The sequence below is a fragment of the Antrostomus carolinensis genome, unplaced genomic scaffold, assembly GCF_000700745.2.
Source record: "Antrostomus carolinensis isolate BGI_N321 unplaced genomic scaffold, ASM70074v2 scaffold15907, whole genome shotgun sequence".
In the NCBI taxonomy this organism is placed as follows: domain Eukaryota; kingdom Metazoa; phylum Chordata; class Aves; order Caprimulgiformes; family Caprimulgidae; genus Antrostomus; species Antrostomus carolinensis.
This window is the reverse complement of record NW_010328182.1, coordinates 2098-25040: the sequence shown is the minus strand read 5'-3', so window position 1 is coordinate 25040 and position 22943 is coordinate 2098. Positions and strand designations below refer to the sequence as shown.

Below are 22943 nucleotides of genomic sequence, written 5' to 3'. Positions count from 1 at the left end.
TATGTAGACATTTACTGTATGCTTAGAACACAGTAAAAGGCATTTGTTAAATAGTGAGTAGGCTAAGCTAGTATTTACTGAGCATATTCTTCCTTAAATAATAGTTTCACTAAAGCTTGCCTATAGTTACTGTTAAACACCTAGTTTCTTCTTCATTAAACTCAGTTTCAACTATAATCAACAGACTCACATCAGATGTGATATTTATGAATGCTGTTGAAAAATTTTAGATCTGGGGGGGAGTATAGTGAAAGTAATTAAGTTCAGAAATCTAGTAGAATATTAGTGGGCACAACCCACTCCTCTCCTGTGATTATATATGCCTTAGAAATTAATTAAATATAAACATGAAAAACTAGAGATTCATACCCATATCAGAAGTGCAGGACTAAAACAGCATACATTCAAGAAAGAAGTTATTTAGTCCCTGTATGTTCCTTATGAAGCTTATACCATCTTAATATTAGGTCTTTTTAGCTGGTTGCAAATGGAATATTCCAGAAACTTTTAAAACAAAGTTAGAAAGGGAAACTAGCTTTTCCTCATATGTGATGTTGCTTACTTATTTTCTTTAGTTATTCCAGTTCTAAGTCATGCTAAGTAATGCAATAGCCGAAGCATCTCCACTGATTTATCTTGGCAAAGACAGGACAGCTTGCATACTGCTATATTATCTGACAAAACTAATAAGATGCCATTGTATATTTAAAAATCTAATAGGAGTCCACTGGCTAAAGAACAAAACATTTGTAGTATAATTTTATTCACCTAGAAACAGAGTCAAAGGTCACAGCATGGAAGTTCATTTTATTTTGTAAACTCATTAAAAAGATGTCCATGTACAAAAGAAGGACATTATAACATAAATGCAGACAAAGGAAACTATAAAAATTCAACACATTAATAAAAAGTTGAGTTTTTATTTTCTTTCTGCATAATTCCTTGCATCTTCCATACCAGTCTGCACACAATCTTAAGTACAGTTGTTAGAATCATTAAAATTCTAGAGGCTGAACATAAAACCATTTGCTCTGCTATAGGAATGTGTTGCTGAAAGATACAACCCTGTAGCATGTTAGCTAGAAGTAAGACACAAGACTGTAGGAACTGGCTGAAAGGATTCTAAATTGTTATTGCGCGTTCATCTTCTGTGAATTCAATCTCAGTTTTCTTTCTGCACGTCTTTAGAATATTCCTCAGGGAAGCAACAGCGTCAGACTGAACAGTGCTTTGTCAAAAGATGTATGTTTCCATATTTCCCCAATACATCTAATGCAGATTCAAAAATAAAAACATTTCTGAAGTAAAACCATTTCAGTCCCAACAAGTGTTCGTTGCGCACCAAAACTTATAGCAGCTAAAGGACAAGCTACTGTGACATATAATTCAGCCTTCAGTATCAGATACTCCTAACTGCAAGTTTGGACTTGAATCCTTGAGACACTGCTAGTAAAAGGTCAATTATAAAACTTCATTTCTTTTTAAACTGAACTAATCTTCAATTTAATTTGTCTCTGTTTCTCCCTCAAAAGTGACTCTCAGGATTGAAAATTTACTCTTGTAACCACTACTTGAGGTTTCTGTAAAATGTTTTCTTTCCTGTGTCTTCAATGTAGGCTTGAGACTATTGAGTGTTTCTCTAGATCCACTGTTCTTCACTAAGCGGAGTTTTTCAGTCAGGAATAATCTGTGTCACATGTGACTCATTATACTCAGTTTCCAAGTGTAAGTGTCACAACTTTCAAAAGTTAAGTAAACATCTCACAGTTAACAAAGAGCAACTTGAATGCCTAGAGTTAATACGCTTCCAAGATTTGTGTTTGTCCTCTTCCAGGACGTAGTGCAAGAAATGAGCCCTGCCAACATAAGGCACTTACCTACGTTACAGGAGAGGGGGCAGGGGCAAGAACTCTTGTAACATGCAAGTCTAGAAGAGTCTCACTGGAGAAATCATAAGATCTCGCAGACTCAGGGTGCACTGCCACTTACACTGTGTGCTGCTGTAATCAAGTCTGCTCTGTAACAGATGTCAGATCCTCCCATTGGCAGCCACTTCATTAACCTTTGACTTTTGATGATCATATTTCACAGAAACAATAAGGAAAAGCAAAAGAGTTGCTCCTTGGATAGCAGCCAGCAAAAAAAAATAATAGTTTAATTGGCAGCCGTTAATATTACCTAGAAAGAATTGGGGAGAAAAAATAAACATTAATAAAGATTATACAAATAAAAATGTCAATCCCTTCACGGTTAAGTAGTGAAGACTTTTCTGCAAAACATGGGCAAAACCAACACAAATCACATTTCCATCTGACCCCATAGTTTCATTTTTAATTATTCAGACCAAAAGATGGAACTTCTGAGGAAGATGCACACAGTACAAGGATTGTTTTCTTTTTGTGCTTCCGTGCCTTAAACCAAGTATTGTCCCTGAAGAAGCAGATATGCAGCAGATATTGCTGCATGATTTTTTACTTACAAAAATTGCTGGATGTTCCTACCACTGCAAGAACTTTGTGCAAACAAAGATTACACACATCTAGCAGTGGGCATGCTTCATGAGAGTCAAAACAATTTTAAAAGGCTAATAATCTTCCTTTCATTCTCAATACCCCTCCTGCTTTTTTTTTAAGCCTGGTTTCTTATACTGCAAAATTGCAATGATTTGCTGACTTCAGATAAAACAGATAAAAACTTCAATGTATATTTTCATATATGATTTACTTTCTTCATAATGTAAATAACAGAGATGACTTATCAATTTTTGAGGAGACAACTCATTTCAAAAGCAATAAAAGAAAACATCCCTGTGCTGTGGCCACTAAATGGACTTGAAAAAGAAATTTCTGCAAATAAAGCCCTAGACTGTGAACTGTTCAGAAACAGCTCCCAGTGAAATGCAGCATTCAGGACTGAAGCAAAGCTACACTCATACAGGCTAGGAACTTAAAGCCTTTACTAGGCCTTTACATCTTCACTAGGTATGCTTTTAAGGAGCCTGGAGAATACAGTGAAGTGATAAGGCTTTAGTCATGGGAAAAAAAAAAAAAAAAAAGAAACTCTCATGTTTTACAGCTTAACTGAAACAGGTAAAAGTATGATTTTCTTGTACTGTATATACTAGAGTCCTCTCCAGCAGCTGTTTCAGCCCTGCTTAATGCTATATGGTCTCTCTGCATCTGGAGGCCTGTACCTCCCTTCTGTGCTAACTCAAAGATAAAATAAAAAGAATAAAAAAAATGAATGCTATTAAGGAAAAAGTCTGGCAACTCTGTAGATATAAAGAAAGCAATTATTGAGATTTTCTCTCAGCCTTCTTTTGGAACAAAGTTTAGAATTCATGAAACCATACGTAGTTTCTTTTTGGTTCAATTCACCTTTGACACCCCCTCAAAGTTGTAATAAATTAGTGATTGGTACCGCATTTAATAATGTTAAATTAAGAAAGCTCATTGCTAAGACATTATTCCTCCATTAAGGAATGTGCACTAACTATTGCTGTACTTCCAAGAACAATATATTGTGGCTCATTTCCAATATGCCGCGTGAGCCACAGCCAATTGGACCATTCTGATTACCAAAAAGGTTAGAGAGAGTAAAAATAGGGAAGTATACATCGATGCTAACAAGCTGTTCATGCAGCGTGCGTATGAATGTTCAGCTTAAATTACTTTAATTACTGAAACTTAAGATTCAATTAAATGAACTTATAATAAAATGCAATAAAATTAGACAGAGTCTTTCCTTGACATTTAAAATACAATATACACGTGAATCTTCATTTCAAGAGCAGACGTGTTTAAAGAGTGCTAATTATCCTTTATGAGATGGGATATTAAACTCATGAAATCTCAGTTTTCGTCAGAGAAATAACAGTCATTTCAATGGCAGTAATCAACACTGAAGCGCCAGCAGAGTGAACTTGCTCAGTAGCTTTGAGGCAGTCAGTTACCTCAAATGATATAATGAGTTTGTATAAATAGCAGAAACTTGGTACATGTGCTTATAGTTATTATACAGCATCTAATAAAAAATTCAGAAGTCATTCATTCATAAAGAATCCTCCTTACAGTTCCTACACTACTAAGAAAAGTAGAAATATCCAGTTCTGACAGCTGTCCAAAGGACAATCCACTGAGCTGAGGAGCTTATTCAAAACAGATGACCAATGAGTCATGAAAGGTAACATCTTCCAGTTCTAGCCAACTCTGGATATATTTAGCACAACCTAAATATTTTAGAGAGAGACTATTAGGCACTGTCTTCTCCTAGGCTGCTTCAGAAAACAAAGGAGAGAGGCTAAAAAAGCAGCATCAAATAGCACATCTACTAATTCGTATGAAGCTATTATCCTCCTATTGAGCCCTTATCAACTGAATTATCTCTATATAGAATTGCAGAAAAAGATGCCCTCCTCACTTTGAAATTGACTGGGGGAAAAAAGTCTCAGTGTGATTACATTTTCACTTGGTGAGGACACTTCCATAAAGTTAAGACTACTTTCATCTTTTGCAGTTTTTTAAAGTATAACTTATAAACCAAAGATAAGAACTTGTGGCATATGTACAGTTCCAGACATTACTTTTTGGTAGTGTGCAAATCAAGCTTAAATGGCAAATTTCCTTATACCAAATTTAAAGTAAGTTCAGGCTGCACTTTTAAGCCATGTATAGGCAGTAGGTCTAGCATACGTTTTGAGAACTTTTCATGCTCCTTCTGTTGGAACTAATTAGCCCATTGATGATATGATTTTCTGAAATTCCCAAGGTGCCACCTACTGGTGCCAATAATTATTTTTAACTTCAACTGGCAATAAAAAGTAGACGATACATTGGACTTTTTAAAGAGTATAAATAGCTAGCAGATAGAAATGCAAAATTAACTCATGGTAATTTTTATGAAGTCTCTTGAAACTAAGGTGCTGAATAATCACTAAGAGAGAGAGATGGGTACATTTTACTCCCCATAACTGCAGAAAGGAATTTCAGTACTTTATATCAAATATATTCTTCTTCCACACATAATTTAAATATTTTTTACTAAAATAAAAAATTATAAGTAATTTCTAATGATGAAATGCAGTAATAGCTGAGCAGGTAATTGTCAGGCCTCACACAGGCAAAATACTCCATGCGTGTTTCTCATGCTTTCACGAGGGCAATGTATCATTCTGCGTAGTCACATTACTTCATACTCATATGCAAGATTAAACTTTGTCTTTAACAAAACAAAACAAATTTATTTTTTTAAATAACAACTGTGCTGAGACTCAACAGTTCCATGTGCTTCATGCTTAACTGCTTCTGAAGGAAGCCTTCTACTTTATAGACTATAAATACACTTAAAAATAACTTACCAAAATCCGTGTGATTACTCATCCAGCCAATTTCTTTAATAGACACCAGTGCCAACAATCCAGAGCCAACAAATGATCCAATCCCCGAAAAGAAAAAAAACAGCCCCATAATAGCACTCTGCATAGATTTGGGAGCAGCTGAATATGCAAATTCTAGACCTGTATTAAAAGATTAAAAAAAAAAAAGCTATTGGAAGAGCTAAGAAACAATAGTAGTTCATTTTAGTGTAGTGTTATAGAAGTTACAGATGTATACTACTTCTGGCATGTTAAAGACCTAAAACTAGCCTTAGATTTCAGGAGAAAGGGAATTGAGGTAGTGAATCACTATCAGTTCCCAGTTCCCTCTAATTGTTTTATGTACCCTGTTAAAGGTCATCAGTATATCAGCCCATTAAATGGACAACATTTGAGACATGCACTTTGATCTTATTAATATTACATGTGTAAAATCAAGACATCTTCTGAGGCAGCATATTCATTTTTCTGTCTAAAATTATCCTCAAAGAAATTTATTAAACTTAACTCTAACCTGGCAAGTCCCATGTTGCCCACGTCACTTGTTCCTATTTTGCTTACCTGTTGTGCAGTATTGACAAAGCACACGGCATTCCCTGCTAAGAACAAAGTACTCAGGAACTGAAGGTCACTCTTGCATTGACCACAAACATTTATTTCACACAGTGTCTGTATCACTGAACGTGAGGACACAGAAATTAACTGTAGCTGGAAATGCAGTAATTAGTTTTAATTTAATTGTGATCTAGAATTCTCCAAGTTCATTGCTTCTTGGCCTGTTCTTTTTAAGGCTTGTACAAATGGGTCTTCAACTTTAAACTATCCTTACTGAAAATTCAAGCAATAAAACCAAGAAAAACATATCAGTGACATCAATTTGAAAATCTGTGCTACTGAGTTTTAGTACCAACAGAACACACTGGGTTAGGCTCTGCCTTGCAAAGACTAATGCCTATGATTAACTCTCTTTTTTAGAATAATACTCCTGTCAAAAATCAAATGGGATTATTCACAAGACACAGTCAAATACATTCTTTGCAGAGCTGTTTCTCTGACAGGTGAAATGCTTGTTTCAAAACAGTCTGCTTCATACTGAAAATTAATGCTACCTCATCTAACATTTTTCTTGACAAAGAGAGAATTATGGACCTGAAAATGGCACTATTATTGGTATTTGACTTTGGCTTCTCCAGACAGAGTTTAATAGAAATACACAGGCATTTCTTTTCAATTAAGGGCTTAACACTTCAAGCCAGGTAGGTCAATTTGCCTGTTCTGAGGGAGGAACTTTGTTCTTGTAAAAGAAACAACTGTATGTTCTCACTGCTCTAACAGCACTGCCACCTGAGAAATCTCTGATAACCAACACACCGCTTCTCTTTTCCTTTGCAAAACACGTTAGAATGGGCCAACAGCAACCTGTCTGCGATTCTAGAAGGGAACTGAAACATTCTTCGTGCAACTTAGCTGTGTGAGTTCCTGTAAATTCAAACCGTAACGAGAGAATCACTACAGAGATGGAGAGACATCTGCAAATGGGGAAGGAGGAGTGAGGGTGAAATTATATTTATTATGAGAATTAAAAATTCAGATTTATTTTTTTTTCCCTAGGCTTTGCCACTAATATAAGAGTTCAGATTTTTCAAGGAGTATTTATCTTGCTAGTCTCACTTAAAGAAAAAAAAAAAAAGTAGACTAGTCTTGGGGTACAATAGCTCATTTTTAACCTCTTGTTATCATAGCTGCCACAAGCCTCTGGACTATCAGTCACATTTCGGCCACCAGGCTTTTGTACATTCTGTACAAGCTAAGCTCAAGTGTATCACATGAAAGGATCTGGCCCATTTCTTCTCTTGTTCATTTTTCAGATATCCTGGACGCAAGTGTTACTGCTGGAAAAAGATCTTAAGACTCAAAACAAAAACCAAAATGGGTGAAACACTATGTACTTTTTGAAACAAAATAAGGCACATTTCTAAACATGAATAACATTTCCAGCAACCCTAATACTTAACCTGGCATAAAGAATATAAAATCTTTTCTTTGCCTTCAGAGGTATTTTTGCCTGCTGGCAGCATTGATAACAATTTCATGCTAACTCAAACAAGCAGTTTTGAAATTAAACCCTCTAGTTGGTGTTGTCATGTGAGATTACGATTCCCAGTTAAATAAGGGTGCTTTAAGAGGATTGACAGAATAATACAAAAGATTAATGCAATGTGTGTCATCTTTTTAAAGATACCTCAAGTGTAACTAATGTGGCTTAATAAGAATATGCTTAGTTTTACAGTAAACAAAAAAACAAATTTATGTTTCTGCTCTTATAATATTTAGTCCCTTTTTGTTCCCAATAAACATTTACAAATCACTATAGATTTGTAACCGTTAACACTTTTTTATTTTAAAGCTGAATTTTATAGCACAACAGATGCTTTTATCAACTTGTAATATCAACTTAGTAAAGTATACCCTCTTAAGTCTTGAGAGGCCTTCTTAAAGATACTCAGAACTCAGTTTAGATAACAATGAGAAGGCAGGAAAAAAAGCTTTGTAAAACAAATCAAATGAAAGTGTAATACAGAAAGCAGTTAAGATCTGCATAGACTTTCTGGTTCAAAGAGAAGCATTTGCATTTTTCCTAACACTGACCAACAGTTCTTGAAGGTATAAAACTGTTGGTACAGACCTAGCAAGTGCAGAACAGCAGAGTATTCACATAAGAATAGCGTAAGCCTTTAAGACTTCACTTCTCACGAAGTCCACTAAAGCAGTCGAGAAAAAACAACCCTCAGTTTGGAGTTCAACAAACAGAGAATGCTTCAAGTCCTTGACCTTTCCACAAGCTGCTGAGAGGTTTGTTATTTTTTTTCCTTGTAAACACATATAAACTAGTATCAGTGACTTACAGAGAACAAGAATGTGCAAGAAAGAGGGAAGAAATTTACTTATTTATTTATGTGTGAACACAAATGGATAGAAAAAAAAAAAACAAAACAAAAAACCAAACCTCACACTTTCTTCTACTTAACAAGCAATCCAACCACCTTGTTTTATCTCCTAACAACTGTGACGACAGTAGAACACACATAACCAGAAACCCGAAGGAGTAGAAGTTCTCTGTTCCTCTAAGAGGGGAACAAATGGGCCATGTGACAGCTGGGGCTACCCCAGCAAGATCTTACAGAATTAAGAGAATCTCATTTTAACCCACTGTGCTTGCCCAGCATGAGGAATGAAAGTAACCTCGGGCAGGGGAAACGAAACCAGGAAATTCTGTTACAAGGAATCGAAGAAAAAAAGCTCTATGTAATGTTGGTTTGAATGGATGATCTTCAAAGTTCAATATTCTGAAACAGTATTTCAACACATTAATAAGTAACTATAGTTAAGCAAATACTTAATGCTTTTTAAATCAAGTCACTGGAGGAGGAGTTCCAATATATTACATCAGGTAGCTCTGCAATTCTAGTTAAGTAGTATCAGAATAGCTACTTCTATGATCATGAAAGGTTTCTGTTATTGGTAACTAAGCATTGCTCCCAAGCATTAGATATGTAAACACTGTGCTAAGAGATTCACAACAGCATTTCACTTATTTAATCGTAGTAAACCAGTGTTAGGTATACCACAGTGACAACAGATAAATTGCCTGTGCTTTCTTCTTGCTAATGAGTCCTGCATGTATATGAAACAGACCAGAAAATAAGGTTTTATAGTCTTATTCACCCTCTCCTCCCACTTCACTTTCAGCTTAAAAAAATCAATATGATCACACAGCTGTCTACTACATCACACAGAACAGTATTAAGAAATTTACGATCTCTTCAAGAAAGACAAGATTTGAACAGTGTTTGTTTGCCTAGTATCACACTGAAGTACTAAAACAACTGTAGAAAAACTGATACATAAATAAGGCAGATAAAACGGTATTAAAAATTAGCTCCTTTATTATTAACATTCACAAAATAACTAGTTTAGATTGTCACATAACTTTTCTTATTTGAGAGATGTAAAAACTCAAGTAACATGAATTTAAACTGGTGATAAATCTTTCTAAAGATGGTTTATTTCTTCCTTTTTCCATTAGAGAGGTGTTTCCACTTACTAATTGGCTTTCTAAACTGTGCGCTCAGATTTTAAGCCAAAAAAATTACAAAGCACAGATTTTATTTGCAAAACAGGAAGATTCAGAGGAAACAATAGTGCATTAAAACTATTCTTTAAAATACAGTATTGAAAGATTATTCTGTTTTCTATTAGGGCTTGCAAATACCCAGTGCTAACGGGATGACATGCAAATATTTAAATGTTGCTCTGCTTGAAATTCAGTCTTGAAAACATATTCCTATATAGCCAGTTTTCAAATGTGAAAGACAATTGCGTGCTTTGCCACTTAAGTTATATTGTATAGTATTGTATTTGGGAACATTAGAGCTCATTTATAATGATTTGAGAACTAAACATTTATTTTCTAAAAATCCGCCATTTATGATAGATATGAAAGCAGATTCAAAACACACACAGACTCTTACCTGCTATACTTGCAAATATTTCACTGAATCCAATCAGCACATATTGAGGAATCTGCCACCATATTGGCAAATCTGCAGCATGATATGTAACATTTCCAATTGTCTGATTAATTGTTTTAACCTTTACAATTTTCAGTCTGTTGCTTTCCAGAATTCCTACATGGAGGGAGGGAGAAAAAAAAAAATTGACCTAAGAGGCAAACACTGTTTCTTCATATTAAGAATTAAAGTAGGATTTAGTCCTGCATTGCAATTACAAATTATAAAATAGGAATATGTATTTCCTAACAAAAAGCATTCCAGACTACTTTTACTATTGTTATTTCAAGACATACAGTCTTTCTTCTACCATAGAATTAGTGATTATATTCTTATTCAGTAGCAATAATTATACAAATACTTAACTCTTTTCCAGATGGATTAGCCAAGAGCTTTCTCATTCAAACTGCTGGGTTTTTTTTAAAGACAATCTCATTTTCACAAACTACTACTTTACAGTGTTGAACCACTGCATCTGCCACCATAGTATTAATAAATTAGAAACCATTTTGCTTACTGAAATGGCTACAGTAGTCCTGCAGAACTATGAAAACCCTCTATGAATATGATCATGACATTTATATGACACTTATCATCCCAGGAGATCGAAAAGCTCATTAGAGCTTGATTTACAAGCAATACACTGCATAGAAAGCACTTCATGTAGAATGAAAAACAGACACAATAGTGTAAAATATAACAATTTTTGGCTTGCTCAACACAACAGTTTAGAGTAGAAGGTGAATATCAAATAATGCTTTAGGGCTTTTGTTGAAGTTGCCTAGATTAAAGGATCTGCCTCACCGTTGCATAAAATGCATGGAATAGCTCATAGTTAATAAAACTCCCTGCTTCACCCAGAAAGGACCTCTATAAAAGAACTCTCAATATCCTTGGAAATAAGGTGGATTTATTAATCAGAGGAGCAAGGCTGAGTCAATGACACGACTTCCTATAATACATGTTACACACACACAGCCTCCCATCTAGTGCCTCTCAGTTTTGGTCTCTTTCTACTTAATAAGCCAAGATCTGACCTAATCTTGGGGCACAAAATATCACTCCTGTTACAAAATAAATTGTACAGGGCTTTGTGACTTACAGAGTACTTTGGAAAGGATAGAAAGCTGCATTTGTGTAACCCATGTTTATTCATTCACAGCAGTTCAGAATCTATTCAAATATGAAGTCTCGCAACAGCTCTACAGTCTAATCTTCTGAGACACAAGAGTTGTATGTGGAAAAATAGGTTAGAATTACTCAAGTTTGTTTAAAAACTACCTTGAGGCCCCAAAATGTTTCTTATAATTAGTGTTTTCCTTAATAACATTCATGTTTGAGGTAAAGACTGTTCTGAAATTAGTACCAGGCCACCACATTTTCTCTACCTTCCTCACTTTTTTTTAGGTGACCACCTACCCATCTTATTTTTAAGTATCCTTCTTCAGCCACCTCAGTGCCCTTGGAACTACAAACAGCTGATGTACTCAAAATAAAGCTGGATTTCTTGATGTTTCAGTTTTAATATAACTGACAAATATTTTAGAGTGGGAATTAATTAAAGGTAAACAAAGCAGAACAGTCAGCCAAGACCTCGGACACAATTTCATTCATATACATTCAACACAAAACTATTGCACCTCAAAATATCTAGTGATCCTTAATGTGTTTGATACTCTTCACAACATAAGCAGATTTAGGAGGCATTTAGCCACGTAGGACCATAACTCCAATATACCAAACTTTGCCATAAATTCATCTTCAAAGCCAATACTTTAGAATCCATAATCCATTGATTCTTTCTTAGACTTTGATAAACAAGCTTCAAGTTTAATCTTCAAGTTTTAGTAGTTAAAAGTATCTTAAGTTCTTGCTATAATTGTTTAAACTCTATAAATGAAGTAGATTTTCCAGCTGAATAACCTTAAATACTGCTGCTCAGAATCTATGATAAAATGCATGAAGCACAGCAGACATTCATTAAATCTGATCAGTTGTATTCTCACACAGTTTATAAGATATTTAAAATAATCTGAACAATCTAATAGGCAGACCAAGTAGTGTCCAAAACTAATGCCAGTTAGATAAACAAGTTAAAATGGAAATATGGCACAAACAAATAATTAAGATACTTCTAAGGCTGCAAGTTAATATCTTAACATTTTCATATGTTTAAGATTTTAATCAGTATCTTTAAGGCAGAAATGGTTGGACGTAATGTTGTATTTTAAGAATATTAAAATATGGCTTCTATAAATATCATTTAATGAGAAAATATAAATTTTATGAAACAGATAAACCAACAGACGCTTTCCACCCTGCTAGAAATAAACAGTTTCCTATGCCCCAAATTTGTCGCAACTGAAGCTCTTAAATTCATGTTATGATGAAGGGACGTTAAGTTACTCCAAAAGGTTAAACTTTCCAACCAGATTGCAGATAACCACCCAAAGAATTCACCTTCTCTGTGGAAGAGTTATGGAAGGATCAAACCAACAAAATCATGCATTATATTTGTAGATGAATAGAAAACAAGAATGCATTTGAAATTTTTCAGAATTCTGCTATATGTAACCATTTCCCAACTCGGCTGTCATAGCTCGATATGCTTTTTTTCCTCTACCACTAATAAAGACCGATACTGCTGGTTTTGAATTCACTTATATGTGAGCCAGCAGGTTCTATTTAAAGACCTGACATTTAACTGTTTTACATCATCTTCTTTTGCTGTGTCTGCTGTAGCAGTGTCCTAAGTAACATGGAAAAAGAGAAACATTCCTATTTTAAGTTTAAATGACTTTGCTTTAAGAACTTTACTTGCCCACATACAAAGTGACCTTGGCCTAATAAGGTAATTATCTCTCTCATTGAGAGAAATCTTAATAGCCATATAAAGCATCCCTCTTGATAAAATATAGGAGATTACAAGTGCTGAAATTAATTTATTTAATGCTATAATGCTTTATCAATATGTTCATTACAGTGGTACTAGGTGAAGGCTATCAGTTCTATGAAGCATTACTCAGAGACGTTCAGTTCCACATCAGCAGTGCTTAACAACTTTAAATCATCTCAAAAGCAGCTGATTTATGGTTCGAACAGAGTTGCCATCTTTTTCCTTTCATGCTATAGCTAAGCTATTTTACACTACAGTAATTCCCAAACATTAGGGAATATTAAAGTATGGGAGAAAAAAACCCAAAATGGAAGGAAACTCTTGTTCAGCCATAACCTAGCTTTATTATTTCGGATAAAGGGAAAGGAATTTAGATAAAATTTCACTTTTTTAATACTTAGAAGTCAGACTATATGAAGGAACATACTTATTTCTGAACTAATTTGTTTTTCAAGATAAATAAATTTTCAACTTCAAGATAAATTATTAGTAAATCAGACAACACAGACTTCCACAATACCATAAAGTTTATTTTAGGAGGACTAACAGCCTCATATTCAAATACTGGACACTTTGTTCAGGCAACCCAAACACTGACCATGAAGGCATTTGTTGAGAAAATATTGTCAGAAAACAAATAGTTCTCCTCTACAAAACATACTAGAAAGTAACACTGTATGTGAAAACCTTGACAAGTTGGGTTTTCAAAGTTATACTGAAAGTCAATTTCAGGCAGGAAAAATGATCCAATTTTACTGCAAAAGTTCAAAACAGTTTAGTAAGTTTTTGGATAAAATCTCTTTCATTGTGGGAAATGCATCCCTGCAGTTGCATTCTAACTATCCCATGAAAGACTTCTGAATCATCTTGAATTAATTAAAGATTCACAAAGGTTTTTTTTAAAAAAATGCTGTTGCAAGTAGCTGAATAAACTATGTAAATAGATCTTACAGTTGTTTTCTTACCTGCAGCAAATGCAGAACACATTACAAAGAACATTCCAACTGCAATCCTCTTGAGTGAGGATGGGAGCAAGCCATTCCTCTTTAAAATGGGGTCCACCAATTTATCTTTTAAGGGTATTAGGATCAGAATAAGCACTGCATCAAACATGGTCAACCAGGCTGCTGGAAACTGAAAGGATAAATGCCTTAAGTTAACAATTTCATACTTAAGGGTTGATTTTTATTATTATTTTACAAAGGAAAAAATATTTTTGATGGAACACTGTGATCCAAAATAAACCGCGATGCACTGATAGACACTGTGAAAAGAAGAGTGTGTAAAAGCTGAGGAAAATGCTCACTTATTCAGATTTACATTTAATTTGGCAGTTCATTATTCTGTTATCTCAGAAGCACAAATGATTCCTCATCATAGTAATTCCAACAGTATTGCATATCTTGCTTTCAAGATGCATCTCCAGCTGTGCTGAGTTGGGTGTTTTTCAGTTGGTTGTTTTTTTGGTGGTTTTTTGGTGTTGTTTTGAGGTGGGGGCGTAGGAGCTTTCCACTGGGACTAAGCAACGTCAGGTATTCAGAGCAAAAAGGTTCTTTTCACAAAAGCATATAATACTGCACATAGTTCCAAGGAAAATGAACAAGAAAATTACTGGGCAGATGAAGAGAGTACTCTAAGGAAACAAAATTCAGAACTCAGCAAAGATGTTTTGCAAAAGACTTTTTATAAGATTTCTAAGTTTCAGAGGGCTCGTATTTTAGGTCCTTATTCTGAATTAATTTTTGTTAAACCAAAAGTTAACTGTCTAACTAAAACTACATTAATTCCTTTCAAAAGATGAGATGGCCATTAGCATTGTTGCAACATCTGAGTTTTTCTGCATACGTTCTGAAATATGTTTAATGGAAAATATCACTGTCCTTTGGGAGCTTTTCTGATGTTAAGATTTTTTTAGTCATAGAAATCTGTCTGAGGAATGATTGATTTTGCTACTTAAATCTAGTAAACAAAATTGTGCAGATTATTTAAATGAATACACTCCAAGATACATTTTTAAAAGCATTCAAAGTCAATAGTAATGACATGCAAGTCAGGAAGTTATTTAATGCAATTTAAAAGTCCCTACTATTTTCCTTCCAGTGATACACTCTAGTCTGACAGAATTAAACTTTTTTTCTACTTTAGCCATGAAATATATTTAATAGCCAGGTTCTGTAGATCTTCTATTATTAGGCTTAGAACTTAGAACATAGGCTTTCAGAAATATTCCCCAGAACAGTAGAAACAAGGTTTTACTAATGTAATACAAATTTCAATTAAAATTAAATTACACTTGTCAAATGAACAGAGAATATGGTGTAATATGTGCATCCTTTCTCATTCAATTAATGCATTTTTGCACCTCAATTAAAAAAAACCATACTTTTCACTTGTTTTGCCTTACTTACCGTATGAATAGAGTTGGTGTCATTTGATATTTCAGGAATTTTCAGATGGAGACTTTGCAATACATACGTTGTCTGCATCTACCATTAGAAAAGATGAGTTGAGATTACTTAGACAAGGAATACTGAGAGCAATATATTTTTATATTTTTTTAATAATTAACAAAGATTATACCAGAGGTAAAGTGCTAATATAGCAAAACAATAAAAAATATTGTTAGAACATGGCAAGCTTTTTTAAACTCCAACATTTAATTGTATTTAAAGCACAAAGAATAATTCATGTGACTTTAAAAACAATTCCTGCATTTTTTTTCCCCAAAAACATATTTGCTATCCTAATTCATCTAAGAGAGAAGAACAAGGAAGGAATTAATTAAAATGAAATCTAGACCACTTACCCTGACCTATCTGAATCAACTGCAAGATTAAACAGTGCACAATATACAAATGTTAGTTTTAACTATAATTTTAATGATTTTATTTTCTTTTTTTATTATTAAGTCAGAATATTATTTGAAAGTATTGTTAGCAGCCATTTTTCATCTCTGAACTTCAGGGTAATTTTCATATTCATGAAAAAGCCCCTAGAAAAATGTGAAGTTAGATACTTTGGCATACTGGTAAGCTAACACAGCTTTCCACAACAATTTTATCTAGCAAATAAAAAAATTCAGAAGAAGCTACCATCACACAGTATTATTTTTGCTAACATGCTATTATTAAAATGATTCCTGAGATGTAACGTCAGGTGTGTGAAAGACAAGCAGTTAACATGATTGAATACACAGGTATTAAAGAAGTCAAACTGTCGATACAAGAGTTCCAAAAAATCCTCTTCAATATTCATCTTCTTTAGGAACACAGCTGCTGAACACTAACTGTAAGTAAACCTTATAGAACAGTTTTCTCCCAAAGCTTTTGTGTGTTTCCTGTGGGTAACTGCTCTGGGGGGTAATTTTCAGACAGGAGTTAGATGTATAACACAGGCTCAGAACTCCAACTTAATGTTAGTGCCTTGAGACCTTTCAAATGCAACTGGGAGAAGATGAAGTTATGGCCCTTAAATTAGAAATTATGTTTTTTAGATGTGTAAAATCAAAATGTAACCTTTTGGAACTACTCACTTGAAAATACACTGTCCAATAAGGTATTAAAGCCAAAAAGACAGGGATAATCTTGACGAGAGCTTTCACATCTTCCACTTTATCTTCTCTGAATGGGCCCCCATGGGACAGCTTGGCCATCTCAAACAGGCTTTGCTTGCGAGTTTGATGAAGTACTCCCTGGCCTTCACTTTTGACAAGAATTTGAAACTTTTAGTTAAACAACAACAAAAACTGACATAACTGGCAATCTTGTGACATTTCATTATAAAAAGCTCAAGCATTTCCAAAATAAACTACTCGTGTAAGTTACAGCAAAACAACTAGGCCAGAATGGATCATCAGCAAGTGAAAGCACAAGCTGGTAACTTCCATTATAAAGGTTTCCGTATTTCCCATCCTCCCCTCCCACCACCATGCATAAATAACTGGCAATATGCAGAACTTAAGAAACAGTATCACAAAATACAGGTTATTCTAATTCATTGAATTGTTTTACAATCTGAATATATGAAAGCCCATTGCAGAGGAGGCACCTGACATCTCTCATCATCAGTGACTAAGTTCAGACACCAGTATTCCATGGGCATCTCTTAAGAGTGGAGTAACCATTTGGAAAGCAAAATACCACTACACATTTTGGCTGCCCATCAAGCCACTTACAACATTAAATGCAGATGACAGTGTTTTTCAAATCAGAAGGCATCCCATAAACACATCTAAACTGAGAAGAAAGTTAACTTGTGCTTAAAAGCAGCATACTTATGCCACATTACACTTTCAGAAACTCTGACCCGGCAAGATGTAGCATTCAATTGGAAAGAGCAGACTTAATCTTGCCACATGGAGATCCAGTGATCTCAAAATGTGCTTCTCTTTCATCCCAGAACTCCCAGAAAGTATCTCCAGAACTCCAATTTTCCCATTCCAGTTCTCAAAGCAAAACTGCATATTCTAGTGTAGTCTCTAGTGTAACTTACTGACACTTAGTTTGGACTAACTCATTCCATCTCTTAGGCTGATTCACTGAATTCAGACTATACAAAAGAGCTTATTACAAACCTATTAGCTGAACGTTCCACATGTCTCTTTCTTGAGCAACAAGAATATGCAAGAATTTTAAACATGTCTGTGAAGGCACTACCATCAGGCGGTTTTGTGATGAAGAAACTCTGACCACATAAGAAAACCATGAACGAAATCCCAATGCAAACTGTTGGGATACTATATCCAATAACAAAGCTCACATTCTGTTGAATGTATGCAATGCCTCCCAGGGAGAGAATAGCTCCCAAATTAATGCTCCAATAAAACCAATTAAAAAATCTTCTTGTGGCTTCTGGACCCCGATCTTTGACCTGGAAAAGATTAAAAAGAAGTCATTCAATTTCTGAAGAAAATGAAGTCTGTTTATTAGAATTCAATCAAGTTCAATGCACTGCAAAGTTTAGGTTTAATTTAGAGTCATACTGAAATTATTTAAGTGTTTTTGGCTTAACATGGTATTTGATGAAATGACACCTTACTGAGCTACCCCGTTATATCAGTGACCTTCTAGAAGTTCAGCATAGGGATAAAAAAGTCATACACTACTAAACCACATAGCCTCCCTATAGAGGCCATTATTATTTCTACTGCACTGTCTCTCATTTGGTCATTTCTCTAGACAAAGCTCACTCAGATTAGTGTCCCATAGTCCAAACAGAAGTTGAAATAACTAAATTTGAGTAAAAAAAAAAATAAGCTACCTAAAAATTTGAGTATATGTAGTATGTAGTATTGCAACATTGCTTCTTCCAACTGCATACTCATAACAGTTAACCAAATTTCATTTTCTAAGCCTCAAATGACTTCTTGGTAATTAAAGCACAAATTTAAATCTTAACACACTCTCAATGCCTCTCATCAGAACATAAATTGAAGACTTGTCATTCTGACCTTTTAAAAAAAAATATAGATGTGGGTTGCCTGAGGTGTCACAAGGCCCCAGTAAACATATATCCCTCTATTAATTCAGCACTGTTCATAGTGCTATTTTTCAACTTGAAGATCTCAGTGTCTCTCCAGTGAAAGTAAAGACATCCCTGGTTTATAGAATTATCTTGCACAATTTTCACCATCACTCTTTATTCCATATTGCCTACCATAAGTCACTCCATGTTTTGTAATTAAGTCACAAGAACCCAGCATCACTCATAAGACATGATGCAAAAGAAATTATTCAAGTTAAAATTTGAAATAGATTAGAAAGATCAACTAGTCTGTAGAAGAATTCATAATACTGTATTTGTCATTGTTTTATGACTGAAAGGACATTAACAGTGACATGTGCCATGGACCAGTCTTGCAGAGTCAATTGGTTTTGATTTCTAATTGCAAGTTTCCCTTTCTCATTTGCCAGATCTTTAAAAAAATCTGTGTTTAGTCTGCAATATGAAAGGCAAGCTATGTCTTGAAATAAGGTTTTAACATTATCAGTTCTGATTTACAGCTTCAGGTTTCTCAGTGTGCACAAACCCATCTGTATCATTTAACCAACCTTAAAAACATAAATTTCCAGTTTCAACTTGGTACTCATTTCCTAATTTTAACAGTCATCACCTGCAGTAGTGTATCAAGCTAGGAATTCCTTCTAAATCCCAAATGGCAGCAGGATATCAGCAATTACATTGTAAACATAGTGCTCCAACTTATGTAAAGTGTTTGCAATCTATTCTATGAAGTTTCCATTTCTTTCTCATAAAGTCTCAGTTCTCTTATACTTTCTGCAAGGAAGATGACTTCCCATCCTCCCTCTTACGAATGACCTTGCCCACATCTATGCAAAGAAAAGCTGGGAGATGAAAGCAAACTTTGGTAAGGGTAAGAACAGGACAACCACAGCATGATGCTTCTCTCAAGTATTATCCCAGCATCCAACCATTAGCTCCTGAGAAACTTCCTAAACCAAGGATGGCTTCTGTCTACTTAAGAAATGCAGCACATTGCCTCTTTATGAACTTGTCCAGCCTGCCTCTGAACCCAGGTCAGCTTTTAGAATCCATAATATCCTGTGGCAAAGAGTTCCCCAGTTAATTACACAGTGGGAAGAACCACCTCCATTTCTCTGTTTTGAATCTGCCCTGTACTAGCCTCACTCGTACTACCTAGTTCCAGGAAAAAACAGCTGAACTTTATCCCATCCCTGGTCCATTTCTGCCTCTCTCCCCTGACCATCATTTCCACAAACCAGTCACATCTTCCTTCAAGCTGTCTTTTCAGAGATAGATAGTTGTAGATAGACTGTTTCATGATTCCTTGCATGGAAACGACTGACCATGTCTGTGGCCCTTCCCTGAAACTTCCTTCCCCATTTCCAGTATCCTTTTTGAAACAAAGTGATTTGCCAAGAAGGAATGCAACGCTCAAGGGACAGACACACCACACACTTACAATAAAAATAATCCATTTGCTGCTTCCTTATCAAAATATATAGATGCACTAAAAATCACATCACAGCCACATCTGAAATGCCACTATGGCATTTTATTGACAAACATTAATAACTTAATAAAAAAAAATATCACACTGAACTAGCTGGTGGAATATCTTGTCAAAGTGGAAGAACTATGAAGATGTCTAATCAAAACCAGAAACCGTGGTAGAGTTAAAAGGCAATCCTTGTAGTTCCTTTCAAACGTCACATGAGCTGCTCAAAATATGAGCTATGTTACATTTACAGCGGACTACTCAGAGTTTCCATCTGCTGGTTATTACTTGAGCTGTGTGACAGCACAAAATAGATGGTTTTATTCTCTTCATGCATAGATGCTACATTTTAATTAGGGACCAAGAAGAAGAAAACCATGTTAGAATTTTATTATTTTATTTTTATCAAGGACAAGTATTTTTCAAAAAACCATGGGAATTGTCCTTTTCCCCCTTATGCTTCTATTATTTTCAATCACCCAAGCAGAAAGAAAAATCTATCACTCTCTCTGCTCAGTTTCATCTGTGGTCAAGCATAGCAGCACTCTCCTTGTGGTACCAGCACCCACCACCAGCTTTGTTGTATTCTCAACATCCTACCAGCCACTGCAGCAGAAAGATGATGCACATAAATGGCACAAGTATGGTACCCAACTACCCGCCAAAACTAAACAAAAAAGCCACACCAAAAATCCCCACCAACTAAGAACTGAAGGAAATTAGCAACTCCAAGCATTCTGGCCACAGCTGTTTTGTTGGTCATTGACCACATGTCACTGCTTTCAGGTGGGCCTCTGAAGAGGAAATAAAATAATCTTGCTACTTTCAAGACATCTAACATAACTTTTGCAAAAGAAAATCTAACCTAACACTTGATTTTTCTACAGTCCAAAAGGTGTTTTTCTTGATATATCTGATAACTATCCTTTACATATAGTTAATCCAAATGCAGAAAGAAAAGCACAGAGACATTCTGTGTTTTATAACTGGGACCTACACAGCACTGGATTTCAAAATAGTAAAGGAGTAGTTTTCAAAATCAAGATTTCTGATACAAAACACTTAGACTGATGATGGTCAGATGAGATGTAATTACAAAGACAGTTTTCATGACAAAGAATCCTGAGTGTCTGGAACACTATGTTAGGGGAATTGTGTAATCATTAGGTTATTTACAACCACTTTCAGCAGAGGACACATCAGCTGTGTAGCTCTGCTCTGCAATTCTCTAAACTCATGTAGGATATAAGGTTAACATCTTACAATCAGAAGAAAATTTTAAATGCAACTCAAACAAAGAGAGAAATGAGTAACTAGATCTATAGTTACAATACCTGATGAAAGTTATTAAAAATATCTGACTGACAGCAACTTCCACAGCACAGCTGTCCCTAAGGTTAATACTTAGACCTCACTCTGAGTTAGAAGAAAGATGCCTACCGTTCCACTACAACATCTGATTTCTGACATCATCTGCTAATGATCTCAATTATTCCCTAAACTCCAACATTTCAGAGTTCCAGTATGTCATAATCATCCCTCTCTCCACATCATGACAGATCCTAAGCTATGACCTCCTATTTGACTCACTTAAAAGAAAAAAGACGATTATTTAAAAGTTACTGACATTAGCAGTTTTCATTTGTTCTTGCGATCAACTGACAGTCACAAGTAACAAAACACCCCAAACTTATCCAAATCAGCTATGTGAGCAGCCACACAACAGAGCAAGGATGAAAACATCGAAGCTTGCCTTTCTCTTTGGCCTACAAAAGAAAAAGCAAGGACAAGTTTTCCATAGTTAAATTTCCTCTTTCAGAATTCTGACCTTCTAATCCATCACTACAGACACCAGTTACTCTTCGAGAGCATCTGGAGAGAGCTCAGTAACAGAATTACAGTGCTACTCAGTTGCTACATAATTTCAATTTTTTATACTAAAATTTGGCCAAGCCACATTTCAAGTCTGCTTCCTCTCACGACTGTCATACCTGTCCTGTTTCTGTCGGAAACAGAAACTAATTAGAACTGCCCATGTGAACGCCACAACTTCACTCTTCAAACTGTTACCTGCAGAGTCTTAGATGTCCACAGTCGCCTGAGAAGTTCAACAACAACAAAGTAACTTGCAGCTAGTGACCTTAAGTTCTTTATACAAGGTCCCTCAACCTTCCCCAGAGGCTGTAAAATCTAAGTTCTACAAATAAATAAATAAATAAGGTTGAAAATCACTCTAAAGCCATCTTTACATCAGCAATTTCCAATAGCGTCCTGCCTCTGGTGGTGCTACTGTAACAACAATGGTTTTAGCAAAGACAGAAGATTTTGGGCAGGTTATGGACTGATAGATTTAATAACTCATGATAGCAATTCACAAAGAAGATATACTGTTAAAACTAGCATCCCTAATCACCAGAACGCCAAAACAGATTCATCTATGATTAGAATAATGATTATAGCTAATACTAGATCAGTCGTCTACTACTCATTTTGGCTTCATCGTTGAAGCTCAACCAGCTTTCACAATAATGAGGGATAGTCATATTGTTTCCTAACTACAGAAAGTCACAAACTGCTGCACAGAACAGGAAGTGACTGCAAAACACTTGCACTTAAAAGGGGAACTGGAAAGTGCCAGGTTATACACATCACATGATTATAGACACTATTCTAAGAACCATCAGTTCAGATTTAGACCTAAATGATGGATCGATCTGCAACTTCTAGAAAAATGGCTCCTATTTCTAAACAGTTAGGTAAAGCTGGTCTATGCCCAGTTTGTGTAACTGGTTTTTGCTAAGCTGATTGGCAAAAATTACTCTATACCAAGCCTACTTAGTCACTCGTAACAGCACTTCTAGAAACATCCATTTAACGAAGTTAAGAAACTACATCTCTTTCATTTCACGGAAAATAAGTATTGGAATTTAGTTTCCAATTTTCCACAAAGTGATTCTTCTAAGTTAAAAAATCCTCATCATATGTGGGTCCTCCACTCTACTTATAGATCATTCGTTAAAATGGAAAAAAATTACATGGTAATTTTAAAGAGATCTGCAATGAAATGTCATTAACAACATCTGAAAGGTGGTTCACATGAGCTAAAGTACATGATATACAATT

The 22943-nt window shown here is 35.1% G+C and overlaps 1 protein-coding gene across 1 annotated transcript in view; it reads right to left on the bottom strand.

Moving 5' to 3' along the window:
• Positions 1 to 1710: 1710 nt before the first annotated feature.
• Positions 1711 to 22943, bottom strand: part of SLC15A4 (solute carrier family 15 member 4) — a gene marked incomplete at its 5' end in the record, with an annotated part of 23327 nt that continues 2094 nt past the window's right edge. The window contains 7 exons of the mRNA XM_010172169.2: positions 1711 to 2178; positions 5357 to 5515; positions 9907 to 10062; positions 13807 to 13975; positions 15250 to 15327; positions 16374 to 16542; positions 17415 to 17710. Of these exons, the coding sequence (XP_010170471.2) occupies positions 2030 to 2178; positions 5357 to 5515; positions 9907 to 10062; positions 13807 to 13975; positions 15250 to 15327; positions 16374 to 16542; positions 17415 to 17710 (1176 nt within the window). The remainder of the gene's footprint in view (positions 2179 to 5356; positions 5516 to 9906; positions 10063 to 13806; positions 13976 to 15249; positions 15328 to 16373; positions 16543 to 17414; positions 17711 to 22943) is intronic.